Below are 25,355 nucleotides of genomic sequence, written 5' to 3'. Positions count from 1 at the left end.
ACCTGAGAGGTGGAGTACAACGTAAGTAGTTCTGTACAACCAGAAAGATTTCCCCGTCTGCTCTGATCTCTGGTACTGGGAGGGTCTGTTTCCCCAACAGGAATCTTAGGCCATGGCGTAGAAGCAGTGAGAGACCTACCTGGCTGCAAAGGCATCTAAATACACCTCAGAGGTTTCCAATGAAGACTTACATGTTTGTGCTGCAAGAGCATTCTGTTTCGTGCAGGCAGATGGTGATAAAATAAGATGCACACTGTGGAATATTACTTTAACTATGTAAAGATGTGTTGCATTTACGTTGTGGAATATTTAACTATGTAAAGATGAGTTACATTTTTTATGTTGCATTTGTTTAACTATGCAAAGATGTGTTGCTGTTTTATCTTGCTTGCCTAAGGCATTTGATGGGTCTAATAAAAAGTTGAACAGCAAATAGCTAGGCAGTAGAGAGATAGGCAGAGCTGGCAAACAGAGAGAATAAGTAGGAGGAGGAATCTAGGCTTGAGAGAGAAGGAGAAAATGGAAGAGAAAGGAAAATGAGACTCCAGGGGCAAGGAAGTCACCAGCTAGCCAGCCAGACATGGAGGAAGCAGGAAAATAGGATTTGCAGAATGAAAGAAAGGTAAAAAGCCCTGAGGCAAAACATAGATGAAGAGAGACAAGTTACTTTAAGTTTAAAAAGTTAGCCAGAAACAAGGCTAAACTAAAGCTGAGCATGCATAACTAGTAATAAGTCTCCATGTCATGATTTGGGGGCTGGTGGTCCGAGAAAGCCTGCTACACATGCATAATTTAAATATCATCTTTATACCCTTTCATCCCATTAACTCCAAATTCTGCTCAGTCTAAACACCAGGTAAAGAGCTTGCTTCAGGCCCTCCAACCTACAGCTGTCACAGGAGCTAACGTGCACATCTGGGTAGTTCTCAGGTCACAGGAGCTAATGTGCACATCTGGGCAGTTCTCAGGTCACAGGAGCTAATGATGTGCACATCTGGGTAGTTCACAGGTCAGTAAATCCACTGAGCTTCATAGTGCCAGCATACAGACCAGGCTTAGCACCTTTAGGTAATCTGAGCACAAGGAGACCTGAAAGGTCTTCCAGAATGCCCATCATCAAATGCCCTCACCGATGACATGGTGTATATTCCGGGTGTAGAAACGGAGCTACTAGAAGGTTCACTGTAAAACCACTCAGAAGGCTAGAGAAGTTGGCTAAGCTTGGGAGACAGGGCACTGTAGCTACTCATCTGAAGTCCCCGAAGACACAACACACTGGCATGTCATCTTCCCTTAAGGTGATACCACTGAGAAACAACAACAACAACAACACCCTACAATATTTTGCTTTAAGGAGAGATGTAGTTGAAAGAGAAAACACCAGTAAACATAGTGACATTACAGGTTAAAACAAATGCCTTGTGACTCAGACCTTAAAAAAGGAAAGCCTTGAAACAAATGTCTTATCCTGCGGTTGTGCACTTAATGTGTGCTTAACTGCTTCCTGTTGATTAGAGCTTCAGAGGCTGCCAGGATTCTAGGAAGCTGCGAAACACATCAGTCATGACTTTGTTTACACAAAACCATCTGGAGCTTCCAGCCCCCAGAGGAAATGACAGCTAGAAATAACTCTATGACAATCTGTTTCAGTAACTGGAAATTTCCATGTCTCCCCGTGGAAAGCCAGGGGAAAATAAGCGGGGCCTCAGGCCAAGATTCCAGTGCTGGCTTTCTAAAGTGCGGCTGTGCTTGTCCGGATGGAGTCTTGGGAGCAAGGAGGCTGTCAGTCTTGCACACTCCTGATGGAAATGCCGGGTCATCGTCCATAGCATTTGAAACGTGCAAAGGGCAGCTTCTTCAGGCCAAGGGATCTTCACTCAGAGTCCAGAGCCTCTAAAAGATGTCCCCATCAGATGATCCCAACCTCCAAGGCCACAGGTCCAGATCTGGGAAAAGGAGACAACAAACAGGACAATAAAGAAATCACTGTTCCGATTAGAGCATATGTGAACTCTCAAAATAGACTGGAGGAAGAAAGAACTTTAAAAAAAAGTCATTCATGCCCTTCTCTCTACCATGGATTACTCCAGTCTAATTTTCTTCCCAACATCATTACAAGAGGCTCCCCTCCCTCGCCAATTCTATGGCCACAGACAGTTGCGCTATGACGAAACATTTCATAGCGTGTCAGATGCCCTGGAGCTGGAGTTCCAGTCGGGTGTGAGTTGCTCAACATAGATGCTGGGAACTGAACTTAGGTCCTCTGCAAGAGTCACAAGCTCTCTTAACCACTGAACCATTCCCAGGTCCTTTACTTCTGTTTTAAAAGCCTCTGGCAGTTACAAGTTGACTTACCCCACTCACTAGGCCAAAGTACATGGCCAAGACTGCTCTCTCTTCTCTTGGTTAATTTGCTCAATCTACTTAGATAGCCTACAGCACCCATTGTCTTACTGAGTGGCAGTCTAGATGTTGCCATGAGCTTTATAGATGTAATTAACTTGTAGTACCAAGTAACCTTTAATCAGATTATATCCCAAAGTGTAGATTCCTTCCAATCAAGGGGGGACTTGAGTATAAGCCAGGTTCCCAGAGATGAAAAAACTCTGCCTGGAGATTGTAACATGGAAAGTCTGCCTCAATTTCCAGCCTGCTGGCCTACTCCACAAAGCACAGCCTCACCGTTCCCACTATCAGGGGTGCCAATCCTTTAAAACGAATCTACCTGTCTTTCCCTCTTTCACTCCCCTGCCTCCACCCCAGGCTCTGTTTCTCTGGAGAGAGCCTGGCCCCCAACACCAGGGCCCAGTTTTCCTGGTTATCTTCTCCCTTCCGCCCTAGTCACCTCATTTTTCATGTCAGATAAGAAGAAGGACTGAGGCTTTTCTGGTTATAGGGATAAATGCTTGTCACAAGATACTCATGGTACTGTTGACTCAACTAGGAAGTTTTAATACTGCACTACACGTGGGCATGGGAGAGGATGAGGCATTCAGGAGACTGAGTTCGTCTTTAGGTGTCCTTTGGGTTCTCAAATCCTTGTTTCTGCCCAATGACCCATGCCTTAAGGCTGGCTGTTGGTATTTCACCCCTATCCCAGACACTAACTGCAGATGGATCCCCTGTGGGTGTATCTGATTTGGCTAATTTGACATTTAAAATCTTTTCCTCTAGTATTTAATAACCAGAAGACATTACCTAAACATCTTCGTTTCCTTCTGCTTGGCAGTGACAAGCCAGAGCGGAGCTAGCAGGCTGTGCTCTCCTCATGACCGCCGTCCCTACTCCCTCTCTAGTCACCTCTGCCTGCCTTCCGATTTACCACCTGCTGGCTGGAAATCAGAGCTTCTCACCTTTGCTCTCAGCCTATCCCATTTGGTCCATCCTGAGCAGTTGAAGGAGTCACTTATTGAAAGACACTGAGCCTATAGGACCTACACAAGCAGGTGCCTCTGGGTCAAGGATACCCTTTTGCCTTGGGATTTTCATTTCTGAAGAAACAGATATTTTCATCAGGCTTGCCAGGGCTGATGGGAAACTGTTGAGTCAGGCATATCGAGTTGCTGACTCAGAGCTCAGTATAATCAAACTTCAGTACGGAGCTGACCTATGCTGCGTGTCTTCTCCTTGGCTCTGTGCCCAGGCTGTGGGCCCACAGACACGACTTTCAGACCAGCTGTTGGTAGACACGGGCAAAGGGCTGAAGGCCCATGGTGACTTTCTTTCATCCCGTTTGTATTGATGACTGCCATCTCTTATGGTTGAGCCAAAGGCTTTCTAGGGTTGTTTCCACAACTGGTAGCTTTGGAATTGTGGTGCTATCCACAGCAGAATTCTAAAATGAGCAGCTAGAATATCCCGAGTTTCTGACACAAAGGTATTTCGAAGTCTGATTCTCCTGTATCACTTTGGTCAACTCAAGTGCCATACCACATCACTGCTAGACCACAAAAGAAGTGGTTTTCCACCAAGCTAGACTTCCCATTGTCCCACAAGACCCAAGCCTGTCTGATCCCAGAAGCACTGCTTCCCAAGCCCTACACCTTCCATTCAACCAAGTTGCAGTAGCATAACACCCTGCCTTCTGACACCCCCAGGCCATCCCTTCTCTGTCACCAATACCAGCTGGGAGCCTGTCACCCTCATCAAGAGGTTTCATTAACCCTGCGCTGCTCCCAGCTCAGCCCCACAACATAGTTCTTAATCCCTGTTGGCTGTAAAACCCTCAGCCAATTGTACCCCAACTGAGTTATTGTCTCACTAGTGAAGTTTGACTGCGTGTCTAGCTTCACCGGTACGGACTTGCCATGCAGTACCAGCTATGAGAATTTAGGGATGCAGACCAAGAATGGCGGGACTGTTTCTGGCCTGAAATGGATGCCACCTTTGCTCTCCAACGAAGACATGGAGCGAAGCCAACTGCAAGAACAAGCTTGGTAGAAATGCTACCAACTAAAGAATCTGTCTACACCAATCCTGTTCAACTTCCATGAACTAATTAGCACAACCAGATACAACTGCCCTGTCTGTATCTCCATATTCCACACCCACTGGGTCCACCAACAATGGGTTGAAAATATTTGAAAATAACAAAACGAAACAAACATTCCACACTAAATGTTCGTGGATAATTTTTCTTTTCCTAGCTTTTAAGTATTAAAATGGCATCTTACTATTTCATAAGTAAAGCATACAGCTTTACAATGATTATTCTCTGAGCAAATGATATTCTTAAGATCCAGGAACGTGCTGACCTGTCTTATGCCAATGTGACTCACAAACTACAGTTACTTGGAAGGAGGGAATCTTAATTGAGAAAATATTTCTATAAGATCCGGCTGTAGGGCATTTTCTTAATTAGTTATTGATAAGGACGGGCCTAGACCATTGTGAGCCCAGCCCACCCCAAGCTGGTGGTCCTAGATTCTATAAAAGAGCAGGCTGAGCAAGGCATGAGGAGCAGGCCAGTATGCAGCACCCCTCCGTGGTCTCGGCATCAGCTTCTGTCTCCAGGTTCCTGTCCTGTTTGCGTTCCTGTCCTGATGTCCTTCTATAGTGAACTGTGGTATAGTAGCCTAAGCAGAATAAACCCTTCTTTCCTTCCCAGCTTGCTGTTTGGTCGTGATGTTTTGTCACGGCCATGGTAATCCTGACTAAGACAAGGCGTAAAATCAAGAGTCCACTGCTAAAGCCACACTTTAAGCAGCCGACAACATTTTCCATCTCACATCTACCCACGGAGGTGACTGAGGGTGGCACATTTAATATGGCAACACTGTGATCACATTGACGGGGCGCCTGGGGATGACTGGGAGAACAGACGGTAGGCACCACTGGGTGCCTGGGCAGCTGTTTTCACACTGCAGACTATCCGAAGATTCCGGCAGATCTAGAGGCAGAGCTGCCGAGCGGTAGAAAGGGAGAGCATGTGGGTACTCACTCTGGCACCGCCACATAGTGTGCTTCTCAAAATGCATTTCACGGAAAGCATCTACGGAGAGTATGGGAGCTGGGACTTTTACTGGGTTAGCTTGTCTTGGTGGTAATGACATTGCTAAATCAATGTAGAACAGGACCCTTAAACTGAGGGCTTTAAAATACGAAAGAGCAAAACTACGTGTTTTATAACACAGGAAATAAGAATATCTCTTAGAAAAGGAATACTGAACTTCCCAGAGCCTTCCACATTTGGAGGCTCAAAATTAGATGCTTTAAACTCCCCTAACATTTTCAGGTTACCGAGGGAAACAACTGTTATCCATCCAGGCCTGGTGGAGGGGTCCCTGGAAGTTGCTGGAGTCCCTAGGACCTGCCCCACTTTCTGCATAGAACCTAAGTTTCCTCCACCCACGGTCCATCTGAGAGCAGGGTGGACAGTCACAGCACCCTACTTCTGCATGAGAGAGGCCTCCAGAGGGCAGAGAAGCAAAACAAAACAGAAACAGTGCCAACCTGGAAGCTATGAAACTGGAGCACCCAACCATGCCTCTAGTGTCGCCTTCCTCGAGGCTCCTTTCCTATCACTTTCTCAATGAGTCGAAAAACATGCTTCTGGTAGGCTAGAAACAGCCTAGAGCAGACATTTACAGACCTTTTGTTACCATTTGAAGGAGAAATGTCCTTCACAGGCTCCTGGGTTTGAATACGTGGTCCCCAGCTTGTGATGCCGTCCGGGAGGGTGCGGACCCTCCATGAGGTGGAAGAATTAGCCGAAGGAAGTAGGTTACTGGGGTTTGACCTTGAGGTTAATAGCTTGTTCCTACTTCCTGTCACTCAGGTACTTCCTGTGGAACTGAGAAGTGAGCAAGCCGTTGTCACACATGCTCCCACTGCTATGGAGGTACCTACTGCCGTGCCTTCCCTTCCATGATGGACTTCAGCCCCTCAGCCCATGGTCCCAAATACACCTCTCTCTTAAGCTGCTTCTTGTCTGGCGTTTGGTTGCTGCACTGAGAAAAGTAACTAATACATGCCTGTTGTCATTGCAAACAACACAATGTCACTGCTGTTTGCAAAGCATTTGCACTGCAACAGAGAGTTTAAGCAATCAAAATGATTTCAAGCCTGCGTGCAGGTGTAGATCTGTAAATACTGGGCCGTTTTACCAAAAAGTTAGAGGGTTCACTAATGTAAGTCAGGCAAGAACCAATTCCCATGAATACTGGGGGCCAATTGAATTCACCAGTTCAAGCTGAGATAGAGGAGATGAGAAAGAAAGCAAAACCATGTTTGCTCATAGTTCTGTTCACTTCTGTATTGTGGTGGTGGAATTCACTGTCTGCAAGCAAAGATCCCAGAGATGTCTAGCTTCAGCATTACTCCTCCCTTTCCACCTTCAAAAATATGCCTTATTGATTCCTTGAGAGTTTCATAAATGCATAGAATGGATTTTGATTACATTCATCTCTCCATACTGCTCCAAGATCCATCCCTATTCCCCCAAGCCCTCCTAACTCTGTGTCTTCATGTGTGCTGCCCATTTACTCAGGATAAGGAACCATCCATACCAGGGTCCACACCCTTAAAGAAAACAGGTTTTTCCCTCCCCCAGAAGACGTCAACTGTCAGTAACTTCTCAGATGGGTGTGGGGGCTCATGAGCCCCTCCCTGCTCCATGCTGGGATGTTGTGAATGCTCCCTCTGGTGTGGGTCATGTTCAGGTAGCCATAGCTGCTGTGGATTCATGAATACAGCAGTCCCATCAATGTCCAGAAGACACGGGTTTGTGTCTGTCCTTCCCAGCCTCTGGCTCTTACAATCTGTTTTCTCCTCCTTCATGGTCTCTCTACTGGCTGGTTTTATGTCAACCTGACAATCAAATTAGGGTTATCTTGAAGGAAGGAATCTTAATTGGGAAAATGCATCCATAAGGTCCAGCTGTAAGACATTTTCTTAATTAGTAATCAACAGAGGAGGTGCCATCCCTGGACTGGTGGTCCTGGGTTCTATAAGAAAGCGGGCTGAGAACGCCATGGGGAGCAGGTCATGGAGAAGCACCCTCCATGGCCTCTGCATCAACTCCTGCCTCCAGGTTCCTGTGCTGTTTGAGTTCCTACCTGTCTTAATTAGACTTTCTATTGTTGTGAAGAAACACCATGACCAAAAAGCCAGTTGGGGAGGAAAGGGTTTATTTGGCTTACATTTCAGCATTGCTGGTCATCACTGAAGAAAGTCAGGATAGGAACTCAAACAGGGCAGAATCTCGAGACAGGAGCTGATGCAGAAGCCATGGGGTGGGGGAACTCTTACTGAACTGCTTCCCATGGCCTGCTCAGTCTACCTTAATATAACTCTCAAGACCAACAGCTTACGAATGACACCACCCACCATGGGCTGTACCTTCCCCCATTGATCACTAAGTGAGAAAATGCCTTACAGTCATGGAAGCATTTCTCAGCAGAGGCTCCTCCCTCTGATGACTCTAGGTTTGTGACTGTGACACACAAAACCACCCAGTCCACGGTCCTGACTTCCTTTGATGCTGAACAGGAATATGGAAGTGTAAGCAGAATAAACCCTTTCCTCCCCAACTTGCTTTTTGGTCGTGGTGTTTCATTGCAGCAGTAGAAACCCTGATTATGACAGTCCATAAACTTAAAGGGGCGGGGGTGTGATCTAGATGTCGTATTGTAGCTGAGCTCTCCACGGACAATTATTCTCTAAACTTTGAGCACTTGTGAGTGTCTGAGCTAACCATGGTCCACTGTATAAAGAAACTTCATGGTGAGGTCTGGGAGCTGCACCAATCTATGAATTTAAAGATACAGATTTAGAGAGCAATATGATACTATTGTCCTCTTAGCAAAATCATTGTAGTAGGCTCACCCTCAGAGCTTACAAACTCTCCAATCACAGGTTCCTGGACTCAGATACAGTACCAGCCATACAATTCCTCCTGTGGACTGGGCCTTAAATCCAATCAGAATGTGATGATGTTATTGCCTCACTTGAAGTTTGCATTGTATTTGTGGTACTATGAATGTTGGCCCGCGGAGAAGAAGCTTCAGGTCAGTACTGACTTAATATTCCTGAGTCCTGTGTCTTCCGTAAGCTGGTCTTGTTTTGGGAGTCTCCAGGATATCCCCAAGCAGCAGCTGGAGGGGAGCTGTCTTACATCTTCCCCTGGACTTTTTGTTTGGCAGCCTATGGCTTCTGGGAAGACCATTATCATTAACCCCTATGTAGAGTAACTCTAAGTTAATTCCTTAATATGAACATATAAATCATATGAATACATAGATTAGGTTAAAATTAAATACGGCATGTATAATAGTAGGCTCCTGGTGGCTTGTTTGAACATCCTTTTTGACTGACACTTTGTACCTGCCTGTCCTGGAGTAGAACATAAGGCGTGGTGGTTTAATTTACATATGAGGTAGTCACCTGATGTCAGTCAGGCAGAGAACAAACCCCAAGTGCGCATGCTGAGTTACTGTTACCATCAAGGTTTTCTAGTTGTGTTGCTTCCTTAGCCTCTAGGTGCATTGCTTCCTTAGCCTCTAGGTGCATTGCTTCCTTAGCCTCTAGGTGCATTGCTTCCTTACCCTCTAGGTGCATTGCTTCCTTAGCCTCTAGGTGCATTGCTTCCTTAGCCTCTAGGTGCATTGCTTCTTTCCCCATCAGATTTTCTTCCAGGACTTGACACTCAGCTGGCTGAACTGTCCCGCACGGCTCCTGTTGCTTCTTTGCCGGTCGGGGCTTTATTGACTCCATCCTGACCATCCTGACCGTGGTGTGGGCTTCAAGGGTCAATCCCATAACATAGCCATAGCCAAAATCTTCTTCAAAAGGGTTTTTGTTTAAAAGGAGCCCAGTGGTTAACTCAGGGGAACTATTCTGGAGTTCTGCCATTTTCAGCGGCAGCCTCCTTACTGCCAGAGGTCAATGTTGCTGTTCTCCAGGGGCCTTAAGCAACCAGAAACCAAAATTTGGGGCTTTTGGTTTAGATTCTTATAAAGTTCTGACGTGGCCCTCTGAGACACCTGCAATCTAGTCCTCAGGCTGGTGGTGGCTGGACAGCTGCTAGTTACCAGTTCCCAACCAGCTGAGGATTAAAATTTGAAACTAAAACTCAGAAACTTTTATAAAATTATTTTGTTATCTTGTTATTTTCTGTTATTGAAATGTGTTTTAGTTGTTGTCTATAATGAACATTGGGGGTAGGGGTGGGAGGATAACTTGGTGAAATAGTGTAGCTGCACAGGTGCAAGGACCTGAGCTTGCTTCCTGGCATCCGTGTAAAAAACTGAGTGTAGTAGCACATGCTTGGGTGATAAATGCATCCTTGAGCCTCAGTGGCCAGCCTCAGATCCCGGTGGGATACTCTTTGTGGTCTATGGTTCCCAAGGAGTGGTACCCAAAGTTGATATCTGTGTTCTACCCACAGGCATACACATGTGACCCTGTCATGCATGAACATGTATGTACACACACACATACACACCTGCACATATACACAGATAAAATACAAATAAAAGTTGGGACTACTATGTCCTTGTGTTTTTTCATTACATACAGACCTCAGACTTACTATGTAGCCCCAGCTGATCTCAAACTATAAATTCTCCTGCCTCAGCCTCCAGAGCCTGGGGATTAAAGACATGCATCACTATACTTGGCTTTCCATTGCAGTTTTTAAGAATTCATTTACACACCGGGTGGTGGTGGTGCACACCTTTAATCCCAGCACTTGGGAGGCAGAGGCAGGCGGATCTCTGTGAGTTCAGGGCAGCCTGGTCTGCAGAGCGAGTTCCAGGACAGGCTCCAGAGCTACAGAGAAAGTCTGTCTTGAAAAACCAAAAAAAAAAAAAAATTATTTACAGTGTATATTATGAAAGTATCAACAAACAACACTTTAAAAATTGAACACACAAAAGTTACACACACAAAAAACCTGCCCAGAGTTTGGGAAACATGGTTCTCAAGATCTGAAGACTTGTTCCAAACTTTTTCCTCTTTCAACTCCCTTTTTCACCAAGAAAATTTTATGCAATTCTGAGTGTGTGTGTGTGTGTGGGGGGGTAACTACAGAAATCAAGCATTTACTTGTAATAAATAACTAACTTATTTAAAAGCAATTCTTTGTGCATGTGTGATTTTACCATTCATTAAAGATGAAAGAGAATTTGTATACTAATGACTTGGTTGTATTTATAATTATCAATGTGGAGAACATCAACACATAAATATACAGTACAAATTAGCAGAAGTATATTAGGGACATTTCAGAAATTGTTGGAAATTCTATCCTAATAGCAAACAAATTTTATTTAATAATGTTTTAATGATATGCAAGCCAAGAATGAAAAGTTTTTAAAAATAAAATATCTAATGAAACTAAATACAAAGTTATATGAGTTTGATACATGCTGAGGAATGATGGTAGAAAAATATTAAAAGTGTTTTGTGTGGTGTACTGGTACACACCTCTAATTCCAGCACTTTGGAAGCAGAAGCAGGTATATCTTAGGGAGAGCCTAGCTAGCCAGGACTACATAGTGAGTTCCAGGACAACTATCACTAAATAGTGAGACCCTGTTTTGAAAAAAAAAAAAACAACAACAAAGTAAGAGCTCTGGGAGTCCAGTCAAAGAGAGGGAGGAGGGATTATATGAACAAGAGGGGTCAAGATCATGGCAGGGAAATCTACAGAGACAGCTGAACCAAGAGACATGGGAAACCACAAACCCTCAACCGACAGCTGTGGAGCCTGCATGGGACAGAACCAGGCCCTCTGCATGCCAGTGACAGTTGTGTAGCTTGGTCTGTTTGGGGAGCCCCTGGCTGTGGGACCAGATCTATCCCAGGTGGTGAGCTGACTTTCTGGAGCCCATTCCCTACAGTGGGATGCCATGCTCAGCCTTGATGCAGGGGGGAGGGGCTTGGGGTCCTGCCTCAACTTAATGTGCCAGACTTCGTCGATTCCCGTTGATTCCCCGTGAGGGAGGTCTTACCCTTTCTGAGGAGTGGATGGGGTGGGCAGGGACAGGGCAGGGAGGGGGAGGGAAGAAGGAGGAAGTGAGAAGAGAGGAAGAGTAAGAGGGGAACTGTGATTGGTAAGTAAAATGAATAAAAAATTAAAAAAGAAAGTTAATTTTTTCATAATTAAAGCATTATATTTCAGTAAGATAATAAGGCTTTGTATGTACAAGAAAAACCCTGCAAATCATAGCACACAGTAGTCTCAGATCAGACCGAAGGTGTATCCGCAGCATCTCTTGGTGTTGCATTGTTTGACAACATGCACAGTGCCAAGTGTGCTGCAGGTTCAGAAGCATGAGTAAGCACTGCCAAACACCCCAGATTCACTATAAATTTATTTTGAATTGATTATTGGTCATTGCGTGTTCAGACACCATTTGCCAAGCTTTTTGGAATCCCATTCATTTAAGCTACCCACTATGGGCAGAAGTCCAGCCAGCAACTCCCAAATAAACACTTAATATTACTTATAAATGCTCGGCCAATAGCTCTTACATTTTAAGTTAACCCGTATTCCTTATATATGCTCTGCCACTTAGCGGTAACTTTTCTCAGTGCAGAGTGCCCATCTGGCTCTCTCTGCATCTGGCTGGTGACTCCTCTGACTCCACCGTTCTCCTTCCCATCATGCTGAGTCTGGTGGCCTCTTTGTACTTCCTGCCTGACTACTGGACAAATCTTTAGTGCACAAGAGGATTATTCCACAGAAACTCATAGTTTAGTAAATCCTATAAATCTAGTCTCTGTGACAGGTCACTGCCACGGATCTGTAATCTGACTCTGTGACTGGTCTAATACATGAATGACAACCCACTTAATTCTTTAGATGAAGAGTTGTTTTTCCCTGCTATGGCTGATACTATCCAGATGGTTAGTTTTTATTAAACTCTTTTGTCACAAAAGGGTAACAAATTTTAGAGTTCAACAGACCTATGGATCTGCAGTTGAGTCTATGTTGTGTGACTTCGGGAGATCACTTCACCTGCACAGCGGTCTGAGGTCAAGGGTTTACAGAAAGTCCTGTTGAGCAAACTCAGTATTGCCTTTCTTTACTCTTTTGCTCCCTTCCTGTCTACTTAAAATCAAAACAAAACCAAACAAAACTCCTGCCTGTCTCTCTGCCTCTTCCTCTCATTTCTCTCTCCTGTCTCCTTTATTCTCTCTCTGTTCTCCCTCCTTCTCTTCCCTCCCCCCACCTTCACCAGTCTCTCCTCTCCTTTTCTTCTTTTCTCCCTCCTCCTCCTCACACTTCCCTTTTTTTTCTTCTGAGGCTAAGTTTCACTGCCTTTGACAGTGCGATCCTCCAGTCTCCACCTCCCCCTGAGTGCTGAGATCTTATTTTCTTTTGACAGCAGTTCCTTGAACTCTACAGTTAAAGGTTTTGTGATCAGCTCTGATAATGCCCGCAAAGTACAGGGGACAAAACAGAGGGAACTTCAACAGATGAGGACACGGGTGACATCACTATCAGTGCAGGATGACAACCCCTCCTCCCTGTGGCTGGTGCTGCCCACTCCAAATAAATTAGTCAAAGAGGCCATTTCCTTTTTAACAGACAAATCTAGTGAGAAGTTCACTGGGTGTCGCCTCGGTGCCACTGAGGAAAGCAGCAGACAGGCTGGGGTCTTTGTTGACTGGCTCCTTCCAGAAAGTGAGGAACAGACAGACTACAGACGGACACAAGAGCCTCTCTATTTAGGACTAGAGGCTGCAGGCATCCCCAGCCCTGTCTGATTCAAAAGGATAGGATCAGATAGAAGGTCCAGGCTAAGCTGATGCTCACAAGGACCTCCCCAAACTGAGAAGGTTCCCATGACTCTCTCTACTCCTCACCCAGACAGAAGGGGTGAATTCCTAGGAGACCATGAAAGTTTAATCCAACTCATGCCCAGAACGAGAAAAAGAATGATGAAGACTAACAGAATCCTCAGAGAGGCTCCTGGCAACCTTTCACCAGCAAATGCTGCCTGATGGGTAAACCCTGTTAACCAATCACAGCTATTTGAGGCGTGGCGACCTGGTCCTCAGGAAGAAAAACCAGGGGATCCAGGCGCCCATGCGCTCTCTCACCTTATGGGATTTCGGAACTCCTATTCTTGTAGTGTAAGTTTTTCCCTCCTTTAACCATTAAAGTATTCCTGTTACTCTTGAGCAAGCCTGGTTAATTCGATACAGCCGCCTATCTGACCCAAAAGACAGCACTCTGGAGGCTCAGAGTACAAGGCAAACTCTTGAAGCCCAGGAACGAGCATCCCCTTAAAAAACAAAAAAACAAACAAAAACCAAAACAAAAAAACCGTGTGTATGTGGGTTTGGGTTCAGCTCACTGAAGACTGAACCATTTTCTTCTTGAGGTAAAAAGTCTCCAGGGTAGTCTCAAAGCTCTCCTAGGCTTGAAGTGTTTCAGGAAAGACTGGCAGGCCACGGGCAGCTGTGAGTCAAATAGGGGTTCACGCCTCCACTCCCGGTTTGTAAGACACTCACCGATGTCTAGAATGCAGCTTTCCACAGAGCGTCTTTCTCAGGGCTATCATCGCGACTACGAAGATTAAAGCCACGATGCAAGACGGGATGAGAACATGCCGTGCTGATGTGCTGGTGACCTCGGGCTCAGTCCAACCTGGGTGAAGGAAAGAACCAAAACCCCATCACAGGGCCGCTCCCACACAGACTGGGGTGACTTTCGGAGGGGTCCCCACCACACAGACACAGGGTTAAGCCTTCGGTCTACATTTCTCACGTAGAAGCTCACTTCCTTCCACAACCACCCAGTGAGGAAGTCTCTCCTTGGATCTCCATTTTCACTGGTGAAAAAAAGTGAGGCTGAGGAATTTCCCCAAAGTCAGCCAGCGGAGGATTTAGCTGAGACCCACTCCAGACTGTCTGGGCCAGACCCTGTGCCTTTTGCCACTTCGTCATTCCATCCCCCAACCCATCACCTCCACCCCCGTCTCTGCCTCTGTTTCCATTTCCTTTCTCTTCATCACCCTACCTCTCTCATCCAAGCAGGAAAAACCCTCAGCTCCAAATCTGATTTTCTCCATCACGGATAAGAACTCAGGGGCTTAGAAATCTATACCACTACTTATTGGGTTTGAAAGACTAGCAAGCTCCTTTGGAAAGAGCAGAACATCCAGGCAGTGGTGGCATATTAAACCAAGCCTTTCGGGTCTTGGTGTGAATGACTACCACTGACCCACCCTTAGCTTGTCTGGACGAACGAAGGTGCTGTTCCTGAGGACAGCATCCATCTAGTGAAGAGTAGGGTAATTTAGAGGCTGGGGGACACCCTTGCAGAACTCTGGGTACCTTCAGGTTGGCCAGATGGAGAGAAGGGGAGGGGCTACAGGGATGTTCACAATTTGCCAATGAATGGGCACACAAGTTAGGCCATGCCTGTTTCCGAGACTGGAACTTTGCCTCATGGAGTACTGCTGTATCAGGAAAAACTGTACCAAACTATTCAGGGAGGAGGGCTTGAACTGCTGGCTGCTCTGCTCCTGACCCTCCCTCTGTAATGCTGAGAACCATGGAATAGTCTAGCTGAGAAAATGTTAGGCACCACTCAGTCCCGAGTCATTGTAGAACAGCAGGGATGATAAACAATCTTTCTATGGTCACTGTTTCCAAGGAAACGGCAGAGCTGCAGCCCCAGATCTATGTGTCCCAAAGCTCAGGCTCCAGAGGAGTCATCTTCATCCAAGAGCATGTGATCACTAAGAATGAAAAAGACAAGAGCCTGTTGTTTAAGCCATGTTGCGAAAACGCTAAGTGTCACACTGCTTCTTCACTACTAAGTGCGGGCTGCGTGTAGCGTGGAGTCAGGCCCCCATGTCAGTACCTTTGGGAGCCTTTGTTCTGTTCAGGTTTCCTCACAGACCCTTCCATGTGTGGAGTTTCTGCTCATCCCTAAAGACTCCATCCTCCTTAGACTGTATTTGGAGGACAAAGGTGGTACCTAAGTCATCCCTCAGTCCTGTATGAAGCCTAGCATCTCTGCACGAGAGGTGTCGGTCAAAGCTCCTGGGATGAACAGACTATCTAGTACACCAAGCTGATCAATAGCTACCTTGTGGCAACCTGCTGGCCATTCCTCTCATCCTCTCCCTCCCTCCCTCCCTCCCTCCCTCCCTCCCTCCCTCCCTCCCTCCCTCCCTCCCTCCCTCCCTCCCAGGGCTAGGCTATTACTAGATATGGTTCCCAAAGATGCTTTTCCAGACCCAGAGGCCAGCACTTAGGTGGAGCGAGGAACATAAACTAAGTTCAGATCAAGAATGGGTCTTCTGGATCTCGACCTTAAAACGCCGCTCCTTCCTCTCTGAAAGCAGAAACGTGGGTTTGGCAACAGCCCTGCTTTGACGATTCAGCAGGGACACTCTCCAGGAGAATGTCAAAGTAGCAAGGTGGAAATAACTTGGGTCGCTGAATGTCTCATAGAATGTAGTCATTTAGCTGCTTAGATCAATTTCTATCTCTGAGTATTAGGTAGTGGAAAACCACATGGCTGCTTTGAGTCACTGCATGTTTACCTCTTCATGATGTCAGCTTAGCCTACACAGTCTTCTACGTTATTTTAAGAGAGCTGCCTTCTCTTCAACACTGGTGAGATAAACAATGGGAAAGACATCTGTCCTATTCTTACCACAGTCCTGGGTGCTCAGAAAGAAGGCAGGGATCTTGCTTGGAGGTGACATAGTTTTCCTGCATTGCACCCTTTAGTCTCACAGGAACGTTTTAACAAACATATCATTATTTACTCTTGTTGTGTCCCTGAGAGACTGTGTGTTAGGACAGCCCTGCAGGATGCTCACGTTCTGAAGCCAAGAGGCAGCAGAAACAGCATTTAAAATTTGTCTGCTTTCAGAGTCCATGTTCTTTTCTGCTGCCTCAATTCTCTTCCAGATGTGCCAGGAGGACTTTTCTGCCAGCCCCATCCAGTAGTTAACAGTCCCTCATAATCTAGTCCAGTTACATTTCCCAATGGAAATGTAGCAACTGGCTGAGGACAACCTTGTGTCTGAAGGAAGATGACTGAGAACTCTGTAACTTCTGGCCAGGTTTCAGTATGTTCAGCCTTCTGTCCCGAGTGGTAGGCAGCCATCCTCCCACCCCTGAACTCTCATTTCTGCATCATTGTATTAGCTGACTTCTGGAGAAGTCTGACGTGGTTCACAGCGGTCAGCAGTCGGGGAACCACTTGGTTTACGAGAATGAGCAGAAATAGGAGAGTTCTAAGTCAGCAGACACTGCCTTTAAGAAGTAGAAGCCAGGATCCCTTGGTGGGGGGGAATGCGTGACTGTGGTTATCCTTCTGCTGTTGTTGTGTGTCACACATCAGGGCATTGTCCGTGACCTAACTGTCCACACGGACTAGGGACTGAGATGAGGGAGCTGGGGTCTTCACGATGGTGTCTGCCACCTAACACTGCAGCGTTCACCAAGCGCTCCTCATGAGCAAAACAATCTGTTTTCACTCCGGTCTGGACATAAAGGAGACCCATGTGAATGATGAAAACACACGGACAATACACATAAAAAATGAGAAAAGATAACAGAGGAAAACAAGCTAGTGATGCGGATAAAAGATCTTAAGAAAGTAACATAGGTAAAAAGATCTTGGTGAACAGGCTGAGAGCCTGACTCTGAAGCTCTGAGCTGTCTTAGAGGCAGGATAGCCTGGGGCCTGCCAAATAATGTTGTTTTATGGGAAAGGAACTTACAGCATAAAGAAGGTATGGAAGTGAGACAGATATTGTTACAGACCCCAGACCTTAGCACAACTGACTCCATGATGGAAGTACCATTCAGGTCATAAAACTCAGCACATAGAAAATACCACCCACCAAAAGGAAAACAAAAACCATGTCTATCCAAGTCCACGGTTTTGGGAAAGTCTCTAAATGTATTAACCTTGTTTTTTGGGCTTCTGTAGTTCTGCTTCTGGCTAACTGCTCTTGTTAACTGAAGTATGTCAACCCAGAGTATAGTTTTTGTTTTTAAAAACTCACCCTGCAAAAGGCTCAAGGCTACACTGGGATCTTAAACACACAGTTTAGCAGCCAACTGGCTAATAAAGAATTTCTATTGGCTTAAGCCCATGTCTAATCATTCTTCTCTGGTGGATACCCCACAACACTTCTGGAGGTCCCAGAGACCAGACCTCAAGATGGGGTCTCTGAGCTCCTTTGAATGAGGAAGAGTGCTGTCCTCAGGGGACTCCTCTGGGTGCAAAACCTGAGTCTGGAGTCCCCAGGGCTCCCTTCGATCAATAGATGCTTAATGCATTGGAGGAGTCTGACATCTCCACCTCAAAGGGAAACAAGTTAGAAAGTCACCTGGTCTGTGACTTCAGGAGGTAAGACTGGTAAAGGCACCTTATGCTCTTACATCTAAGAGAGGGTAAACAGATACTGCAGCTGATCCAGTGTCTCATGTGAGGCATTCCTTAAGTCCCCATCCCATCAGGTTTATGAATGTGCAGTGGTTACTCCTGGTTGTCTTTGTGTGTGTATGTGTGTGTGAGTGTGTGTGTGTGTGTGTGTCAGTCAGTCAGTCAGTCTGTCTGTCTGTCTTTCTACGAGTTTTCTGTCAGTTCTGTTTCCCGTATCGACCGGTTGCTTTCTCTTGGGTCAGAACTCCCTGGCTTAAGACCAGTGTCCCCTGCTGCTGAACTGAATCCTTTTGGATCTGCCAGGCTGCCCGCAGAGATCTGCCAAACCAAAGAAGTCCTCCACCTGTCCCACTCCAGGAGGAGGAACACTAGCTCAAGTCCTGCTTACACAGTCAAGATCGGTCCCTGTGCTGAGGTGGAGAAAGGTTGGGCCGCTCACTGGGAGGGGGAGAACCCTCCATCTAAGCAGAAGAAACACAGGAATGGGAGCTAGTTCCCTGTGGTGAGCATTCTCTCTGCTCCCCCTCCCCTGCCTGCTCTAAGTAACCCCAGAGAAGAAGAAAGAGAAAGTTTACTCCTTTCATAATCACGTTTCCTCCCAACCAATGATTCATATAGCTGAAAAACTGAAAACTAGCATTCTTTGAAAAAAGTAAAACCACCTGAGGCCCAGGCGAGAGGATCACTGCTGATCAATGATCCTCTTGGCAATGCTGCCAGGACAGAACGGATTTTCCCTTCTGTCCAACATTGACCAAGCAGGCATTTTCCACTGGAAGCATTTTTCAGAGCTGTAAGTGAGTAGGATCTCTGTTGTTTTGCTGGCTGTGCTACCAGTTAACTGGCTTGGGTGACATTTCCAAGAAAGTCTGTCTCTTATTAAATGATTCAGAACTTGAGTGGCCATGCTAGCTGGTTCTGAAAGTGAATCTCATCCTTTAGATTTCTGCAGCAACAAAATCTCAACCTCTTTGGACACATAGCTAGAGGTATCTAATAAAGCCCAAGGCTCAAGAGAAAGAGGGAGTCATAGAAGAGTCCGATAAAAGGGGTAGAGGGCTGGGTGATGTGACTCTTGTCTTTGAAGAAGCAGGAACCAGTCACAAGCCAAGTAATATAGATGATGGAGCTGGAAAGGGCAAGACAATGCAGTATCTCCTAGAACATCTATAATCCTCAACTAGAACTCAGTGAAACCTATGTTAGACTTCAAACCCCTAGAAGTTATAAGATAATAAAGTTTTATTGTTTTGAACCTTTACATTTGTGGCAGTTTGATATGGGAGCAATAAGAACTACATACGTAGTGGAAAAAAAATTCTGTCTTTTATGAAATGGTTGTTTTCCTAGTGGATAGCTTTTAGTTATCAAATGAATGTTCGTACCTGGCACAAAAAGTTACTGGTTTGTCCAAATAGGTTCAAATTTTGATGGTGCAGAAATTCAAAAGGATGAAACCCACTTCTAAAACTAGCCAGTCAGAATGAATGATTTTTGTAAGAGATTAGTTTCTCAGTGATGCCACATACCCAATTAGCCAGCAGTACAGCCAGAACAATGCCCATGCTATTCATTGGTTGCTCTGGATATGAATCATGTGGGATGTTTCTACTGCTTCTCCAGATTGTTTTCTATACTGTAACACTATGCTCTGAGATCCAGATGCTGACCTATCTGGAAGAAACCTGTGGAAAGATGTCTTTGTTCTCCAACCTCCTGCCGGGTTCAGCCAATGGGAGACACCAGCAGGATAATGGAGGACCTGAGGTATGGGTGGGGAATCTGCCATTCACAGACTTCCCTTGAAGCTGCTCAGATTCAGCACTGCAACAAGTTTGTCCCCGCAGCTACCTTCTCCGGGTGGTCCTCTGCAACAGTGAAGACTCTTGCTCAGCTGAGATCGTTGTCCTGTTCTATCCTTGGAACTCTTCTAGATTCTACCTTGACCTCTTGAAGGATCTATAATGCCTTCTTCTCTGTTTCTCACCTGAACTCTGATTGCAGGACTAGGAAATGGGTACTGCACTTACCCAGAGGACCAATGATGGCTGAAGTAAGCTCCTGCATGGGAGCGTTCCAGAACATGCAGCTGAAGTTTCTGCCAGGCTGTGGCTTTAAGTGCAGAACACTGGTGACCTGGTAGAGGCCTTCAGGGGTCCTGATGTGGCTGGTGTTGGCAGGAACACTGACGTTTTGCCAGGACACTTCCGCCAGGGGATAACCTCTAGCCTGGCAGGTGAGCTGCACCTCATCTGTCCCTGGGACCTGTAGGATCCGAGTGTCTATCTTCTTGTAAGAAGCTGGACAATAGGAGAAAAAAGATGTTTTATTCTACAGAATGCAAGCTACTCAATGCAAGAGGAAATAAAATGATCACTACGACCTTAGGTTTTATATGTATGTATATATTTTTAAATATATATATATATATATATATATATATACACATACATACATGCGTTCTATGTCCCAGGTACATTATTTTGCATAAATTGAATAGTTTAATTTATATAACACAGTGAAGATGCTTTGTTGATATCTCCAACATTTGTTGGGGTTAATTGACAACAGGTATGTTGAGAATGGTGTCCAAAGTCAGAACAAAGACTGGTAGACCCAATGTTTGAAAATAGGAAGGCTTCAAATTTATATCTTACAAACTATGCTAAGATGACATACTCTGCAGCTTCTTATATTCTAAACTGTCCCATAATCAGGGGGTGGAGAGAGGCTAGAAGACAGAGACATGATTACCAGTAAATAACTCCAAAAGATCAGTTTTTCAGACACCGTCAGTAGACAATTTACTCAAAATTCCCCTTTCCCTTGGTTATCTTTGAGATTAGGAGGAGGAAAATCAGGATCTATGTATGAGTTGTAATAATTAAGAGTTGGGCATATTTATTATTACTTCTCAATACAGACATGTTCTACGCAGTATATGCTGAATGAATTATTCACATGAGATTCCCTACTTTCTAGAACATGGATATCTGAAACTAAAAGGAGATATTTGGAGGGCACAAAGACTATCCAGCAATCTTAGGTCATATCTGGAAAGTAACAAATAGTAACATCACATGTAAATAGCTAGAAGTATCGACGATAAACTGTGCACTTTTTGGTGATGAGGGGGAAGCAAGCACTGGTTTTTATTAAATAGGAACTAGTTCCTTAAATAGATGTTCAGTAAATCATTGAAGCAAAAGCAATCTTGAAGTAAAAAGAGTTGTTGAGGTGGTTAATCTTGTCAATTTGATTGGATGAGAAGTTCCTAGGATATTGGTAACCATGCCCATGGGTGTGTCTATGAGGACTTCTTCAGAATTAACTAGCGGGTGAGAAGATCTACCTTGAACACGGGCAGCACCATCCCATGGGCTGGGGACCCAAATGAACTAAAGAGAAAGCAAGCCATGATGGGAATTCTGGTGTGCTGTACCCTCCTGCGCATGATGAACTTGAACCGATGAAGCAGGAGCTCAAATAAACCGTCCCTCCCTAAGTTGTTCACATCAGATGCTGTGTCACAGCGCTGAGTAGTGACAGCTAACAGTTATGACAAGACAGTTCCTTAAACTGTCAAAAAATGCCTCGTTTTCTTGTGGGAAGTGGCTATAGAGGCATCATCCCCAACAATGCATAATAGGGAAGCTAGACTTTTCTTGAGAAAAGATGAACAAATTTTAGAGTTTCAGTGGTGGAAGCAGTTTTAAAAGTCTAAGAGTTCCAACTTCCTGCTCAATGAAGTGTCTGTTCTAGCAACTTTGCTAGATAACTACCGTGGTCAGTGTTAGACATGAACCTAGAAGCAACAGGTAATCTGCGACTGGTATTCTAGACATATCAATTAGGTCAGGACAGTTTAGTGTGTTTCTCAAGTCTTCCGTTGCATAGTTTATCCTATCTGTTACAGCAGAGATGAATCGAAAGTTCCCATACACAAGTATTTGTCATGACTGCTGTCATCTTCTTCATTTTGTCTTCCAATTAATTTTGAACAAAGAACTAAGATTTATTAAGACAAAGCCTAGGAGGCCTCAACCTTACACAAAGAGTTACAGGCAACTAAGGAATGCTGAGAGTAGAAGAAAGTTGTCCCCAAGGAAGAGAACACTAACTAGTTATCCAATACCAAATAGTAATCACTGAAAACACACATGTAAGTGACATTGTACAGACTAAGCAGGTTGTATTCGTGTATGCAGAGATATATATGTATACACACACACACATATGTAGCAACAATGAAAAAAGAGGCCATGACTTTGAAAAAGATGGGTATATGGGTAGGTGAGATGAAAAGGAAGGTTGAAATGATATAATTATATTATAATCTCAAAATATAAAAATAATTTAAAAGAAAAAGTAAAAGAATAACTGAGAGTGGGGGCTCCAAGGGAGGACGATCCAACTGTCCGATCTATGTTTAATATGATGGAAGTATACTGTCAGAGGCACACACATTTAGAAGTCATTTCTCAGCCGGGCGGTGGTGGTGCAAGCCTTTATCCCAGCACTTGGGAGGCAGAGGCAGGCGGATCTCTGTGAGTTCGAGACCAGCCTGGTCTACAAGAGCTAGTTCCAGGACAGGCTCTAAAAAAGCTACAGAGAAACCCTGTCTCAAAAAAAAAAAGTCATTTCTCTCTATAGAGCTGAAGTTTATCATTGTGAAATGTGGCTTTTTAAAGATCCTGCCATCCTTTGTATGGCATACAAAGACTGTATATAGATCGTATTGAGATTTTCATACATGCATTAACTGTTCTTGGATGACAGTCACCCTCCATTACCCTCAGTGATGTTCCCGTTTCTCCACCCTTTCCTCTCCTCTGGCAGGCCCCTTTCCCCTTAGATTCCACAGATGAGACCAAACATGTAATACATTTCTTCCCAAGTCTCCGTTATATCTCTTTACACAATGATTTCCAGTTCCAGCCATTTTTCTTTAAACAACAGGGTTTGTTCTTCGTTATAGCTGAATACTCCATTAAACACGTATACTACATTTTCTTTGTGCATTCATCTGTTGGGGGCAACCAGACTGTGACCTGGCTATTGTGAATCATGGTGGGTATTTTTATGGTGTGCTGCAGACTTAGAGTTCTTTGAATATATACTCAGGAGTACTATAGCTGGATCAAACGATAGTACTATTCTTAGTTTTCTGGGGAACCTTTATTCTGATTTCCATTGTGACTAGACCAACTGAAAACACCACCTTTTATCTTTAGCAAAGATATGTCTATTTTTCTCATACTAGCAATCGGTTAGCTACCTAACTCATAGTTAACTACATCTATAAGTGGAAGCTCCTCTATCCCCCAGAAGATGTCTTTGGCATGAGGACAATAAGTAATCGAACATCCACTGGGAAGCTCATTCTTCAGTATCATCCCACGGACATTCGTCTGGCTGAGTAAGAGACATAATAAGCTCCATGCCTAAGAACCTGGTCTTGAGAATCTGAAAGGCGTTAGCCAAGGGCTGGTGACATGATCTTTCAAATTCTCAGCTTAAACTTATTACTAATTAAAGGACATTTCCCTCCATCTCTGCTCTGATGATTTCTCTAGCCGCAGAACCATTTCATACCTGGCACCAGCTCTCACCAAAGAGTCTGTCAAGTGATAACCCTGGGGGTCCCGTGGGACCGGCTTTCCCCTTTACCTCTTCTTTGGTGCTATTGCTAATGTGACTTATTCCCCTGGTCCCTTGTTGACATTTCAGTCTCTAACATTAAAAAAAGGATTACTTTCTTCTTTAGATTTCTACAGATTTCATGGTTTCTATTTCTCTGGTATGTGCGTGTTGGGGGAGGGTATGTGGTGTATGTTTCTGTGTGCATGTGGGTATGCCGGTGTTGGGGGAATGTGGTGTATGTGGCATATATGGTATATGTTTCTGTAAGCCTGTGCATGTGCAGGGGGGCATGCCCGTGTTGGGGGAATGTGGTGTATGTGGCATATATGGTGTATGTTTCTGTAAGCATGTGTGTATGCGGGTGGACATGCCAATGTGACGATCAGAAGAAAACCCTGATCATCTTTCTTGTTCTCCACTCTATTCCCTTGAGACAGGGTCTCTCCCTGAACTTGATGTTCACGGTTTTGGCTAGGCTGACTGGCCAGTGAGTTGAGGACGCAGGCCTGCATTGTTCTTAATGTGGGAGCTGTGAATTTGAACTCAGATCCTTACAGTTGCACAGTAAGTGCCCTTCCCCGTCTCTCAGCCTCCATACCACTTGTAAGATAAGAACAAACTGTGCATACAGCATTATTATCTTAATCATTACAGTGACTGTAATGAAACGGAAAATGTAGTTCTTATGTGTTTTGCCTTAGAGATTCCAGGAAAACTTCAAATCACTGAAATAAATCTCCAGTGTTTGCTTTCAATCTGTTATTAAACAGCCTGCAGAATAATACAGGGTCAGACTGTAATTCCAGAAGCTTGACCCTCTTGGAAAGTCAGGACATTGCGTTCTTGACTCCAACAGGCTTATTCCTTTGTTCCCCGAGGGGAAAGGAGCTGAGGGAAGAGGCCTGGCTCCATTAGTTCATGGGGGGGGGAGGGGTGTGGTTGGGCAGAGTCTCAGATGTCAGCCACCTTTCCACGCGTGGCTTTCTTCCAGCTTCCTTGGCTAGGCTCTTTGCCCTCCTCATTTGTGGCGAATCCCCTGCAAAGGGAGTCATGCTGCCTCCTTCCTCAGCCTGCTGAAGTCACACTCACACCTTCCCGGGCTTCTGTACCCAGTTCATTCCCGCAATGGTTCATCGGTTCCGAAGCTTAGCTCTGGCTTGACTGTTGTCCAGGTCTCTATTGCTCTGTGCCTACCTGAGTCCTCTTCGCAGGCTTCTTATCAACCTCTGCAGCTTCGTGAGGCCCTGGCCTCTCTCCGTGCCTCTTACTCCGCTTCAGCCGCTCTCCCGCCATCATAGACTCTTAGTTACACTGCTACAGCCTGGTTTTCCTGAAGCCACCTTCTCTTCTCGATCTTTTCTTCTATCTGCTGCATCCTTTTTCTACGCTTTTGAAATCAACGCTTTCCCCTATACTTAATATGAATCGCTGTGTGGAGAAAGGTGTTGCGTACCTATTGTTCAGATCTGTCCCCCAGATTTAAAGGTAAAACTAACCCTTCCTCTACTCATACTTCATTTGTAGGATCCTTCCCCGGGCCCCAGATCTGAGATTCTGCACAGCAGTAAGTTACTTTCGTGCCTTGGTCTTTAACATTGCACTCTGCTTACACTCCTCTGATGAAAATTAGGGCAGTGTGTGTCTTAATTTTCTTGCGTGTCAGTTTGATTCTTAGACTTTTTCATAAGCTTCTATATTAAAGAAAATACATATTTAGGATTCTATAAATATTTGTATTTTCAACAAATAATTTCTTCATTCTTACAAATACACATATATGTCTGGTAGTTCTCTGATTCATCATTCTTAGTTGTCTTACACTTAACAAAATATGTACAGC

General features: G+C 44.9%; 1 protein-coding gene across 1 annotated transcript in view; it reads right to left on the bottom strand.

Moving 5' to 3' along the window:
* Positions 1-1,792: 1,792 nt before the first annotated feature.
* Positions 1,793-25,355, bottom strand: part of Pdcd1lg2 (programmed cell death 1 ligand 2) — a 64,770-nt gene continuing 41,207 nt past the window's right edge. The window contains exons 4-7 of the mRNA XM_038317721.1: positions 19,912-20,172; positions 17,123-17,131; positions 13,966-14,101; positions 1,793-1,946 (exon numbers count right to left, since the gene is read on the bottom strand). Coding sequence (XP_038173649.1) covers positions 1,910-1,946; positions 13,966-14,101; positions 17,123-17,131; positions 19,912-20,172 — 443 coding nt within the window. The 3' untranslated portion in view covers positions 1,793-1,909. The remainder of the gene's footprint in view (positions 1,947-13,965; positions 14,102-17,122; positions 17,132-19,911; positions 20,173-25,355) is intronic.

Source organism: Arvicola amphibius, chromosome 1 (assembly GCF_903992535.2).
Source record: "Arvicola amphibius chromosome 1, mArvAmp1.2, whole genome shotgun sequence".
Classification (NCBI taxonomy): Eukaryota; Metazoa; Chordata; class Mammalia; order Rodentia; family Cricetidae; genus Arvicola; species Arvicola amphibius.
This window is presented reverse-complemented; position numbering and strand designations above follow the sequence as displayed.